The sequence below is a fragment of the Taudactylus pleione genome, unplaced genomic scaffold (genome assembly GCF_031769625.1).
Source record: "Taudactylus pleione unplaced genomic scaffold, aTauple2 ptg000507l, whole genome shotgun sequence".
Lineage (NCBI taxonomy): Eukaryota > Metazoa > Chordata > Amphibia > Anura > Myobatrachidae > Taudactylus > Taudactylus pleione.
The window spans coordinates 578,619-591,420 of record NW_028284909.1 but is presented as its reverse complement, the minus strand read 5'-3'; the positions used below and the strand labels follow the sequence as shown (position 1 = coordinate 591,420).

Here is a 12,802-nt window from a genome sequence, read left to right as displayed (position 1 = left end):
CTGACTGCATTGAAGTATCCGCGGGCCGCCGCACGCGGCGACCCGCGGCTTACCTGATCCCGTCGCGTCCGGCAGCAGTCAAGGGAGTCCCCAGAGCCCGGCTAGTACAGGCTCTGGGGTCCCGCCGCGATCCCCAGAGCTGTACTGGCGTCGCGGCGCCAGCGGGGAGAAGGAGCGGCAGCGTGGACGTCCTAAAGGACAGTCTGATGCTGCCGCTCTAAAAGTGTAAAAAAAGAAGAAAAAAATAAAAAATTTCTCTTTTAAAATAAAGCTTAGGGGCTGCTCCTGCAGCCCCACTGCGACAGGGTGACCCGACTCCGGCCGGGCACCAACTAAAACTGAGGTGCCTGTGGCCGGGGCGGGGTATAGAGGAGGACGGACCCAAGTGCATCCTGGGAGCAGCAAAGCTTTAACTGCGTGGTGCCCGTGGATCCAGATCCAGCTATACCCCAAGGTCAACCCTGTGGACCCCCTATGGACCCTGAAGTAGAAAAGAGCATTGCCGCATGGCTGCATAATGTCTCCCATTGCTATCTGGCCAGATCAATACGCACTATGTAGCACTTAACCTTATGTATAAAACTACTATTGTCCTACAGATAGTAATCTTGCAAGCAGGCCGCTCATACCTCTCTGTGGGCCTGATTAACAGGTGGACGTGGCCTGGTTCTACACCCGAGTCTGTTACCGAAGGCACTGCTGGGATAAAATGCAAATGCTGGTATCAGCCTTTACCTGGTGCAGTAGCCTGTGCCTGAATGTGCAAGCACTGAGATGCCCACTTTCTGCATCTGTGCACGCTGTAACACCACTGGTGATTCTTTACACGCCACCACCGGACCATGCACCAGCCCTATGGCAGGTGCAGTTTCTCCATCTGAACATGACCTCTATAGCTGCGGCTGTGCGCTTGAGAATGCAGCCGCTTACACTGACACACCAGCGACACTCCCATAACGCCCATGAGACAGACTTTTATTTGCATTCACTGCTGGCCAACCCCATTCGCCATCCGGGACCGCCCATCACTTTGCCACCCTATATCTGGTACCGTCTGTCCCCATGGCAGCAGCATCTTTGTGCCTACACTCTATGTAACGCATGGGTCGTAGGGGTCTCAAGAACTTTTTGCGCATTTGCAGTTACCAATAATCGCTACATGAACATCGGCAGTGCGTGTGGATTGCGTGCATCTCTAACACAGGCCCTGTCTATCTGTTACTACTTATTACTGTGTATGCTCCCAAATGTATAGATTATGCTAAGGCTATACACATGTTAATAATAACCTTTGATTAATTCCACCCACATCGCCTCCTGTGTGTCCATCACACTACAAACTATTTTTGTGAATTTCATCTAAGTAACTCTAAATTTAACTTTGAAAAATGTTCGTATTCATTATTTGTCATTGATATTCTATAGAATACCTTATTCCGATTCCAAAATGTACAGTGTAGTGGCTGCTTATGAATGTGGGGTACGGTTGGATGAAAAAACATCTGTCCCCCAACAGCTACTGTAGACAGACATTACATATTACTACAGTAGTCTACGCTGTTGTTAGGGTCTAGCGGGTAGCTGTACGAAGTCTTGGAGAGAGATAAAGTAACGAGAGATAAAGCACCAACCAATCAGCTCCTAACTATCATTTTTCAAACACAGCCTGTAACATGACAGTTAGGAGCTGATTAGTTGGTATTTTATCTCTCTCCAAGGCTTAGTACATCTGGACACTTGGTAGGCTCTGTGTTCTGCAGTCCTTCAAAGGCGCATTCACATGAACATAAAAAGAGCTGTTTGACCTGAAATACTCTGTGCTGCCATTAATGCCTGGAACATTTTCCATTGTGCTAACAAAACACATCATGTGATCAGAATGATACTGGTCATATGTGTAATCTCAGACACTCTGACACATAGCAAATGTTTTATATATCTCACGGATTCACAATAAACTTACAATATGTCTCGCTCACTGTGGCGCTACGCCATGCATGTGTGTCAGCTATATCTCACCTTGGCTCTTGTCCTGGAAGTTGGTCTTGCGCTGCAGAGTAGACGGGAGCTCATTGAGTCTAAGCGATAGCTGGCGTTTAAAGGGTGAATTCTTCTGGCTCAGGGCAGGGAAGCCTCGGAAAGACCCCTGTCTCACAAGCTGCTCCAGGGGTGCATGTCTGCGTGGGATTGCATGCTGGCTGCCTGCCTCCCCCTTCTCAGTTGGGACTGAAATACTCTGCGGCACAGAAGAGGTCTCCGACTGGGCTGGTATCACCGGGTTGGGTGGTGCTGGCACGGACACTACATTCAGTGGCTGATTCTGAGTCACCTCAGCTAGGAAATACAGATATTGTCACCAATTATTCCATATTAAACCTTCAGCTCCTGGGGAAATTCTTATTATTTAATTTTCACCTCCAAACCACACGTACTTCCACAGATCATGTTTTCAGGATTTCATTAATTATGCCCAGGTAACACAAACATTCTAAAAATTCTACATGTTTGGGGTACAGGGGGATTAGAGATAAAAAACCCTGGTTTAGAATATTAGGATTTGCCAAGAATTGCTAATATTCAGAAGCTGTTTGTGAGATCAGTCTTTCCGGATGGAAAATTGTACATGTGGTGACTGTGGTGCAACTCCCCACACCCTTGTATATGAGTTAGAGAAGTGAGAGACCAATAGCACCCATATTGCCACCTCTGGCTCTGTGTTGCTGCATCACTAGTATAATATGCAGCAGTAGAACCTCACGCTCCAGGATTCCATGGTTCCACACATTTTAAATTATAATGTCTCTATATTAATTTCTTCCAACAAACACTGTAACTGTTAAAAAGCTTTTGGGTTCACAGAGCAAAAAATGAGAGGCACTGGGTTAGCTGGCTGTGCAAAGTACATAGGCTGAGAAACAAGTGAGAGGCAAGGGGCAAGCTGGCTGCATAGGGTTTGTAGGATGGGCAACTAGTGAGAGGCATGGGGTAAGCTGGCTGCATAAGGTTCACCGAATGGGCAACAGGTGAGAGGGCACAGGGTAAGCTGGCTGCATAGGGTTCACAGGATGGGCAACAGGTGAGAGGGCACAGGGTAAGCTGGCTGTGCAGGATATGTAGAATAGGCAACAAGTGAGAGCTAAGGATTCACATGATGGGCAACATGTAGGTGGGTACAGGGTAAGATGGCTGCGTGGGGTACATAGAATGGACAACAGGTGAACAGCACAGAGTAATCTGGTTGCGCAGGATATGTAGGATGGGCAACAGGTGAGTGGGCACAGGGTAAGTTGGCTGCACAGGGCTCACAGTATGGGCAGCAGGTAATTGGGCACAGAGTGATCTTACTGTTTGGGGTACATAGTATGGCCAACAGGTGAACATCACAGAGTAGGATATGTAGGATGGGCAACAGATAAGTGGGCACTGGGCAAACTGGCTGTGCAGTGTAGATAGGATTGGCAACAGGTGAACAGCAGATAAGCTTGCTGCACAGGGTACGCTGGATGGGCAACATGAGAACATACATTCTGCTAGCCTTATGCCTTAGTCAAGAAATAAAAGTATAAGGTACAGATGGAACACGAGCTGCACCAGGTACACAGTACCGTTTACTGTCGCCATATGGCTTTACACAAGTTCTCTCTTATGGCAAGTCCTAAAATATTGCAACATGGCTCTGATTCTGCCTATTCTATCTTACCTTTCTTTTTTTCCTGAACCTGCCGTACGACCTCCTCTCGCTCGGCCTGCTGGGATGTAGAGGTGACACGGAACGATCCCTCCCGGGCAAAGCTGGTACGGCTGGCGTCAAAGGATGCAGTGACCCCACACTCCTTTTCGCGCTTCTGCTTCCGTTCCAGACAGGCAGCAAATGCACAGCCCACGGCGTGACTCAGGCGCTCCCCCTGCCGGTAGGGGTAGATGGGTCAGTGACACACGCTCCCACTAGCACAAGATACTCTGCAGAATCCTCATAAAGCCATGTGACCCCTATGAGCTGCCCCTGTGCCACCTATTCCAGACATCTAGTGCAAGAATTCACCACAACCTTAAGAGTATTTACCAAATGCCATAAACAATGCCACACATGAATATATGGATATATGTCTACTATGAGAGCTCCATTACTGCACTCACTGAGTCTTTCAGGGCCATGAAGCAGTGACAGATCCAGCGGCGGGTAGTTCCGTCCCGGCATATATAGGAGAATGCCTTGTCAAAGTTGCGGTCTGGAGCACAGAATGAAACTTTCTCAATGGTCTGGTCCACTATGAGGTCCTGTAAGAGGATGAGTAAGAAAAATGTTGGATCATCGATAAATGGATTCGGACAACAGTCGCCAAACTCACCAGTGACCGCATGCTTAATTGTGTCTCCATCAGAAATTGGTTAAAATATATTATGTCCCAATGTTTATGTAAACTTTTCCAGATTTGGAAGACCTGGGAAACCCACATACAGAAGATGTGAACTCCAGATTGAGCAGTTGCAATCAGCTCAGTGCCCCTAGTATCCTGATGTGAGAACCTCAATGATGAGGCTCTGGAGGATCACCACTGATAACGTTATGGAGGAGGCCATCAGCTGACTCTTCAGTGCTTCTCAATGGCAAACACTTTTGGCCTAGACTATGGATATGTAGTGGTCTTGTTGACATTTATAATGTTGACAAGCCGGCATTTCTATGCTGTTGCAACGGGTAATTGGATTGACCGCATAGTGTCCATTATATCCGATATGTCGATTAATTCTGTGTACAACTTCTTGAAAATGACAAAACACATTGTACACTCATTTGTGGTATGAGATCATCAGACGTGTTATATTATTGTTGTAAGCTAGCCCTCAGCTCACCTTTGTTTTATCATCCACCACGCGCAGACCATCAGCAGAGACCCACAAAATGGCTTTTACAGACTTCTTCCCAAGCTAGAAAGTAAAAACATAAAAGGCCAGGTATCAGTGGGTATTTACACACATGTACAGTATCATGTTTGTACCATGTTCTTCACTGTACTGTACACACTTAATAACGTGGTTGTGTTGGCTAGGTTCTTTCTTTTGACCCGTATGTAACCACCTAATCTATCTGACATATATGACCCGGGGTCATTCAAAAGGATGTACAAACTTATCAATGCTTTACTTGAGGTTTGTAATAGGTAATAACTACAAAACATACACAACACTATAAAACAAAATAACTTAATGATTTTTCTTCAAATGACAAGTGATGAAAATAAACCATTTTGGATCCCAAGCATGCTGTCTTGTTCCTAGAGTAGAACCTTAGATGACTAATATACAGTAAGTGACTTTAGGAGTGAATGGATTGCTGATAACGTGTATATGTGACAGATGTAAATACTGAAATGACTCTCTCTCACTCAGAACACAGGATCATTGTCACTGTATCTGTGTTTGCCATTTTGGGCTGTATCCTAAGTCCTCCTGTGAATCTTCAGCACATTCACAAGCTGCCTTTCATCTCATCTTCAGCTTGCATACGCCACCAGATTTCCCGGCCTCCTAATTCCACCGCGCAGTCTACACGTCTTATGCTAATACATTTACACGTGTCATGGCGGCTCCTTACATACTACAAGGCTGGCGACGCTCGCCTGATTTGAATGATCATTTGGTACAAAGCCATTTTAAAAGGCTACTGCAAAAACCGGCAGCAATCAGGGGAATCTAGTCTACCCATGTGGGACATGCGAACACATAGAAAATGGACAAACGGAGATCATTCACCAATACGGAAATAAAACAGAGATCAAGGATTTCATAAACTGCCGTACAACCAGCATCACTTAATGCATCACATGCACAGGTCACATCAGTAGAGTTCATTATAGCACCCTGCACCTGCTAAAACCCCATGCAGTTCCTCTATCCTGACTGGGGTGTCGCTCTCTGCTCTGGGGCTTCTAGCACACACACTGCTGTATTTTAGCAGTTTCTTGCACCAGCTAAATGTGCTAAAAGCACCAGAGCAGAGAGCAACATTCCAGGCAGGATAGAGGAACTACGCAAGCTGTGACAGGTGCAGGGTGCTACAACTACATCAAGTACATCAGAATCGTAACTAGGATGTGGAAACAAAGGGTCCTGGAGCATATATGGCCTAGGCAATATCAGGAATGCTGAAATCAGTCACAATTAACAACTAACGACTGTAGCCAAACACTTCCAGTACGAACACCCATATCACTTTAAAGACCTCAAAGCATTTAGCCTGGAAAACGTCAAATTAGGAAAAAGAGTAGACAAAACCAAAACATTGCTCAAAAAAGAAAGAGAGTCGACAACTAAGCTAGGAGCACTTACACCTAACGGGCTTAATGATTACATCAACTTTGCCATTTTCCTGCCAATCTAATCTTTAAGTTAAACGTTCTAACCATATTTTAAATCATTTTAAAGAAATAGCAGCTACCAAAGAAGATCTAATAATCTGTCTTACTACATGATTATGCCAATACTATAGACCTGAACCCTCTTGATTTTTATTTTTTTTATCTATTTTTCTAAAATACCTTTACTTTTACTAATTTGTCTACCTAATATTTCTAACATAATTGCCTCTTCCGTTACACATTAGACCCACTTAGGTAATAATTAACAATTACAGAATTATTCTTTTTAGGGTTAGTAGAGTTATTAAAAAAAAAAAACTTTTATGTACAACTTATATATAATAATTTTTTTATACAACTTAATCTTACTATTATCTATTTACATGTTCCTTGTGTATATAAATGTACTTTGATGGTTATTTTTTATCACAACTTTTTACAGTCTACTTTTAATATATTAATTAATAGATTGTTACAACCACTCTGGGAGTCAATACTATTAGGTGCGAATTGCGAGTTAGTTTCTTGAAACTTGCACACTTCGCAGCGAAGCGTGCTCCCGAGAATTCTCCAATCCAATTAAAAATGCCTATTTGCGCTACTCGCAGCGGAGGTTTGCGAATTCACTGCCAAATGAGATTTGCGAGAAATGCATGAAAATGTGGGGAGACCATCCTGGACCCCCCAAAATGGATAATTTCGTTAGCAGGGTGTTTATGGGCATTAGGAAGGTACTGTAGGTTTTTAAATGGTGTGAAATTGGCGATTTGTGTTTTTTGTTTTACATGCAAGAAAATTATAAAAAAAACAAAAAAAAAAAATTAGGAAAAAAAGGGCGATTTTGGAGCACTTTGAGGGCACCTTGAAATTTAAAAAAGAAACTTATAAAAACAATAATTTTTCAACTAAATTATTGTAATTAAATTTGGGGTGCCTAAACTAACGAAAAAGTTGATTTTGGGGTAATCTGAGGGAAAAAACTTTTTACCCCCCCAAAAAAGAAATGTAATTATTGGACTAATTAAGCTTCCAAATACCTAATTAGTCATTAGGGGGGTGTCCAAGGGGTTCAGCACAGTATCCTGACATTTTAACCGTAAAATAAAGACTTTCCTTTCCATCTCTCACCCTCAGGGAGGTGCGAGTGGAAAGTTGCGAATTCAGTCTGACTGATTCAGTGCGAGTTGCTAATTGGACTGCAAAATTAATTCACTATTTGAGTTCGAAGTGAAAATAGCAACTCGCACCTAATAGGATTCACCCCTTGGTCTTCACATATGTCACCAAAAACTTATTATAACAACATCATTTTATATATCTTTACACCATCCCTTAACTACCACATTACTCTGTTTGTCACTGTAATAGCCTGTGTATACACTTCTCACTTATGGGGAGATTTATCAAAGCTTGGAGAGAGATAAAGGACTAACCAATCAGCTTCTAACTGTCGCCTTACAGGATGTGTTTGAAAACTGACAGTTAGAAGCTGATTGGTTAGTCCTTTATCTCTCTCCAAGCTGTGGCCCTATAGCCACAATATTTTTTGGCATTGTATTACTAAACTGCAATAACACTTTCATTAGCACACAAACTTCAACCAGACTTAGTAATAACTTACATGACACTAATTAATCACAACCAATATTAATGTTCACAATATTCTTCATCACACAACTCTAACTGCACCTAACTCTAACGACCCCAGCAATCTTAAACTACACAATCTCAAGCTAATAATGGGACCCATCACTTTTATATACTATTCTACATGTTATTTTTTAGGTTTGTTTTTCACCAAAATGACACCTAATACAAAACAAATATAACTGAAACACAAAATGACTATCTGTTTTTTTTTACTGATTTTAAAGAAAATACCTTTATATCACCAATTCACACAGGAGATGGTATGGGGCCTTATTCACTAATTATTCACTAATTATCTAACCCCAAGAATATATTTTTGTCTTACTATTACTGTACATATGATGTGATGCTACTATATGTAATACTGCCAGCAACTCCTGTACCTAGGGATACATTTGTGATACACTCTAAGGGACACAATTATATATTTTATATATGTATAATTCCTACATAATTCCTACATTATACAACTAATGTCTGAAAACAGTGTCTCATGACATTTATGGTTATAACCCCTATGTCTATGGATAGTTATTCTCGAAAAACTCTCACTCTCTAATAATCTATAGTACCTGTTTCAATACTATTAACCTTGAAAGAAATCTATCAGATTACTTATTTATAAATACTACCAATGTTGCTGTGGTATGAACCACAATGTATTAACAGTCACGTGCTGTAATAAGGAATTTGATTAAGATTGACATCAATTAGTTAAAATGCACCTTTAAAGGAACGATGAGAGACAGGCACTCCAGGCTGTGATGTGAACAAGTCAGAGGCGAAACGCGCATCATCACTACTTTCTGGATCCTGTGCTGCGCACATGGGACCTGTCAACAGGGTAGGGATGTCCATCAGTGGGTTAACCATCGATGGCTACCTCGATGCGATAAAACCATCCATGGAAAACTGATGGTTTCAGCCACCGATGGTCATCCATGCTCTACTACTCACTGGGCCAATCAAAGGTGGGGGACGGGGCTTCCCAGGTCACATTGGGGGTGGCACTAGGCTCTGTGACCCGGCACAAGGGGAAAAACAAAAATTGTAGGTCTCTGTGCCATCCATGACTGAGAACCATTGGCAAACCATCAGTCTTCGGGGATAAACCATTATCGATGGGTTGTTAACCATCGATTGTTGATGGCCATCCCTACTGCAGGGGAATCACCTCTGATAAAGATATTACCCTTTGTGATCTAGCCTATAAACTATATTTAGTGGATTATTGGATATTTATTATTCTATGTCACATAATTTTGAATGATAAATAGCTAATTACAAGTTAAGTAAATTTGTTTATATGTGTTATATATGTCCTTGTTTAAGTGTTTTAGAAAATGTAAATAATTCTACAAGTTAAATTTAAATGTAACGGATACAAAAAAAGAGTACACCACACAGGAGCTGATTTCACCACTTGTGAATCCCCCCCATAGAGTACCTAGTTATTCCACTGCAGGTACACCGTCAGCAACTTTATCACTACTACCTTGTTAATCCACTGCAGGTGCACTGCCAGCAACTTTATCACTAGTACCTTGTTAATCCACTGCAGGTGCACCGCCAGCAACTTTATCACTAGTACCTTGTATTCCACTCCAGGTGACCGCCAGCAACTTTATCACTAGTACAGTACCTTGCTAATCCTCTCCAGGTGCACCGCCAGCTACTTTATAACTAGTACCTTGTTAAGCTACTCCGGGTGCACCGCCAGCAACTTGATCACTAGTACCTTGTTATTCCACTCCAGGTGCACTGCCAGCAACTGTGTCTCTAGCGCCTAGCTATTCCCTCCAGATGCACTGCCAGTAACTTTATCACTAGTACCTTGTTATTCCACTAGAAGTGCACCGCCAGCAACGTTATCACTGGTACCTTGTTATTCCACTCCAGCTGCACCGCCAGCAACTTTATCACTAATACCTTGTTACTCCACTCCAAGTGCAACACCAACACTGGTACTGTGCTATTCCTCTCCAGGTGCACCGCCAGCAACTTTATCACTAATAACTTGTTATTCCACTCCAGGTGCACTGCCAGCAACTTCATCACAAGAACCTTCCTATTTAAATACAGGCGCACCGCCAGCAACTTTATCATTAGAACATTGTTACTCCGCTCCAGGTGCATCACCAGCAACTTTATCACTAGTTCCTTGCTATTCCCTCAAGGTGCACCACCAGCAACTTTATCACTAGTACTGTACCTTTTTATTCCACTCCAGGTGCACTGCCAGCAACTTTATCACTAATAACTTGTTATTCCACTCCAGGTGCACTGCCAGCAACTTCATCACAAGTACCTTGCTATTTAAATACAGGCGCACCGCCAGCAACTTTATCATTAGTACCTTGTTATTCCACTCCAGGTGCACTGCCAGCAACTTTATCACTAATAACTTGTTATTCCACTCCAGGTGCACTGCCAGCAACTTCGTCACAAGTACCTTGCTATTTAAATACAGGTGCACCTCCAGCAACTTTATCATTAGAACATTGTTACTCCACTCCAGGTGCATCACCTGCAACTTTAACACTAATACCTTGCTATTCCACTCCAGGTGCACTGCCAGCAACTTCGTCACAAGTACGTTGCTATTTAACTCCAGGTGCACAACCAGCAACTTTATCATTAGAACATTGTTACTCCACTCCAGGTGCACCGCCAGCAACTTTATCACTAGTTACTTGCTATTCCCTCAAGGTGCACCACCAGCAACTTTATCAGTAGAACCTTGTTACTCCAGGTGCACCGCCAGCAACTTTATCAGTAGTACCTTGTTACTCCCTCCAGGTGCACCGCCAGCAAATTTATCACTAGTACTATACCTTGTTATTCCACTCCATGTGCACCGCCAACAAATTTATCACTAGTAACTTATTACACTCCAGGTGCACCGCCAGCAACTTTATCACTAGTACCTTGTTATTCCACTCCAGGTGCAGCACCAGCAACTTTATCATTAGTACATTGTTATTCCACTCCATGTGCACCGCCAACAAATTTATCACTAGTAACTTATTACACTCCAGGTGCACAGCCAGCAACTTTATCACTAGTACCTTGTTATTCCACTCGAGGTGCAGCAACAGCAACTTTATCATTAGTACCTTGCTATTTAAATACAGGTGCACGGCCAGCAACTTTATCATTAGTACCTTGTTATTCCACTCCAGGTGCACAACCAGCAACCTTATCACTAATAACTTGTTATTCCACTCCAGGTGCACTGCCAGCAACTTCATCACAAGTACCTTGCTATGTAAATACAGGTGCACCGCCAGCAACTTTATCATTAGAACATTGTTACTCCACTCCAGGTGCATCAGTAGCAACTTTAACACTAATACCTTGCTATTCCACTCCATGTGCACCGCCAACAAATTTATCACTAGTAACTTATTACACTCCAGGTGCACCGCCAGCAACTTTATCACTAGTACCTTGTTATTCCACTCCAGGTGCAGCACCAGCAACTTTATCATTAGTACATTGTTATTCCACTCCATGTGCACCGCCAACAAATTTATCACTAGTAACTTATTACACTCCAGGTGCACCGCCAGCAACTTTATCACTAGTACATGGCTATTCCACTCCAGGTGCACTGCCAGCAACTTTATCACAAGTACCTTGCTATTTAACACCAGGTGCACCGCCAGCAACTTTATCATTAGAACATTGTTACTCCACTCCAACTGCACCGCCAGCAACTTTATCACTAGTTCCTTGCTATTCCCTCAAGGTGCACCACCAGCAACTTTATCACTAGTACCTTGTTACTCCACTCCAGGTGCATTGCCAGCAACTGTATCACTAGTACCTAGCTATTCCGTCCAGGTGCACTGCCAGCAACTTTATCACGAGTACTGTGTTACTCCACTCCAGGTGCACTGCCAGCAACTTTATCACTAGTACCTTGTTATTCCACTCCAGGTGCAGCACCAGCAACTTTATAATTAGTAACCTTGTTATTCCACTCCAGGTGCACCGCCAGCAACTTTATCACTAGTACCTTTTATTCAACTCCAGGGGCACTGCCAGCAACTTCATCACTAGTACCTTGTTATTCCACTACAGCTGCACTGCCAGCAACTTTATCACTAGTAACTTGTTACTCCACTCCAGCTGCACCACAGCATCAGCAACTTTATCACTAGTACATGGTTATTCCACTCCAGGTGCACTGCCAGCAACTTTATCATTAGAACATTGTTACTCCACTTCAGGTGCACCGCCAGCAACTTTATCACTAGTTCCTTGCTATTCCCTCAAGGTGCACCACCAGCAACTTTATCACTAGGTACCTTGTTACTCCACTCCAGGTGCATTGCCAGCAACTGTATCACTAGTACCTAGCTATTCCGTCCAGGTGCACTGCCTGCAACTTTATCACAAGTACCTTGCTATTTAACTCCAGGTGCACCACCAGCAACTTTATCATTAGAACATTGTTACTCCACTCCAGGTGCACCGCCATCAACTCTATCACTAGAACCTTATTACTCCACTCCAGGTGCACCGCCAGCAACTTTAACACTAATACCTTGCTATTTCACTCTAGGTGCACCACCAGCAAATTTATCACTAGTACTGTACCTTGATATTCCACTCCATGTGCACCGCCAACAAATTTATCACTAGTAACTTATTACACTCCAGGTGCACCGCCAGCAACTTTATCACTAGTACCTGTTATTCCACTCCAGGTGCAGCACCAGCAACTTTATCATTAGTAACCTTGTTATTCCACTCCAGGTGCACTGCCAGCAACGTTATTACAAGTA

General features: G+C 43.1%; 1 protein-coding gene across 2 annotated transcripts in view; it reads right to left on the bottom strand.

The window, feature by feature from the left end:
* NUMBL (NUMB like endocytic adaptor protein) overlaps window positions 1-12,802 on the bottom strand; it is a 115,667-nt gene that overhangs the window by 18,464 nt on the left and 84,401 nt on the right. For both annotated transcript variants that reach the window (XM_088450117.1, XM_088450118.1), the window contains exons 5-8: window positions 4,855-4,929; window positions 4,138-4,278; window positions 3,701-3,905; window positions 2,020-2,334 (exon numbers count right to left, since the gene is read on the bottom strand). In XM_088450117.1, the coding sequence (XP_088306243.1) occupies window positions 2,020-2,334; window positions 3,701-3,905; window positions 4,138-4,278; window positions 4,855-4,929 (736 nt within the window). The remainder of the gene's footprint in view (window positions 1-2,019; window positions 2,335-3,700; window positions 3,906-4,137; window positions 4,279-4,854; window positions 4,930-12,802) is intronic.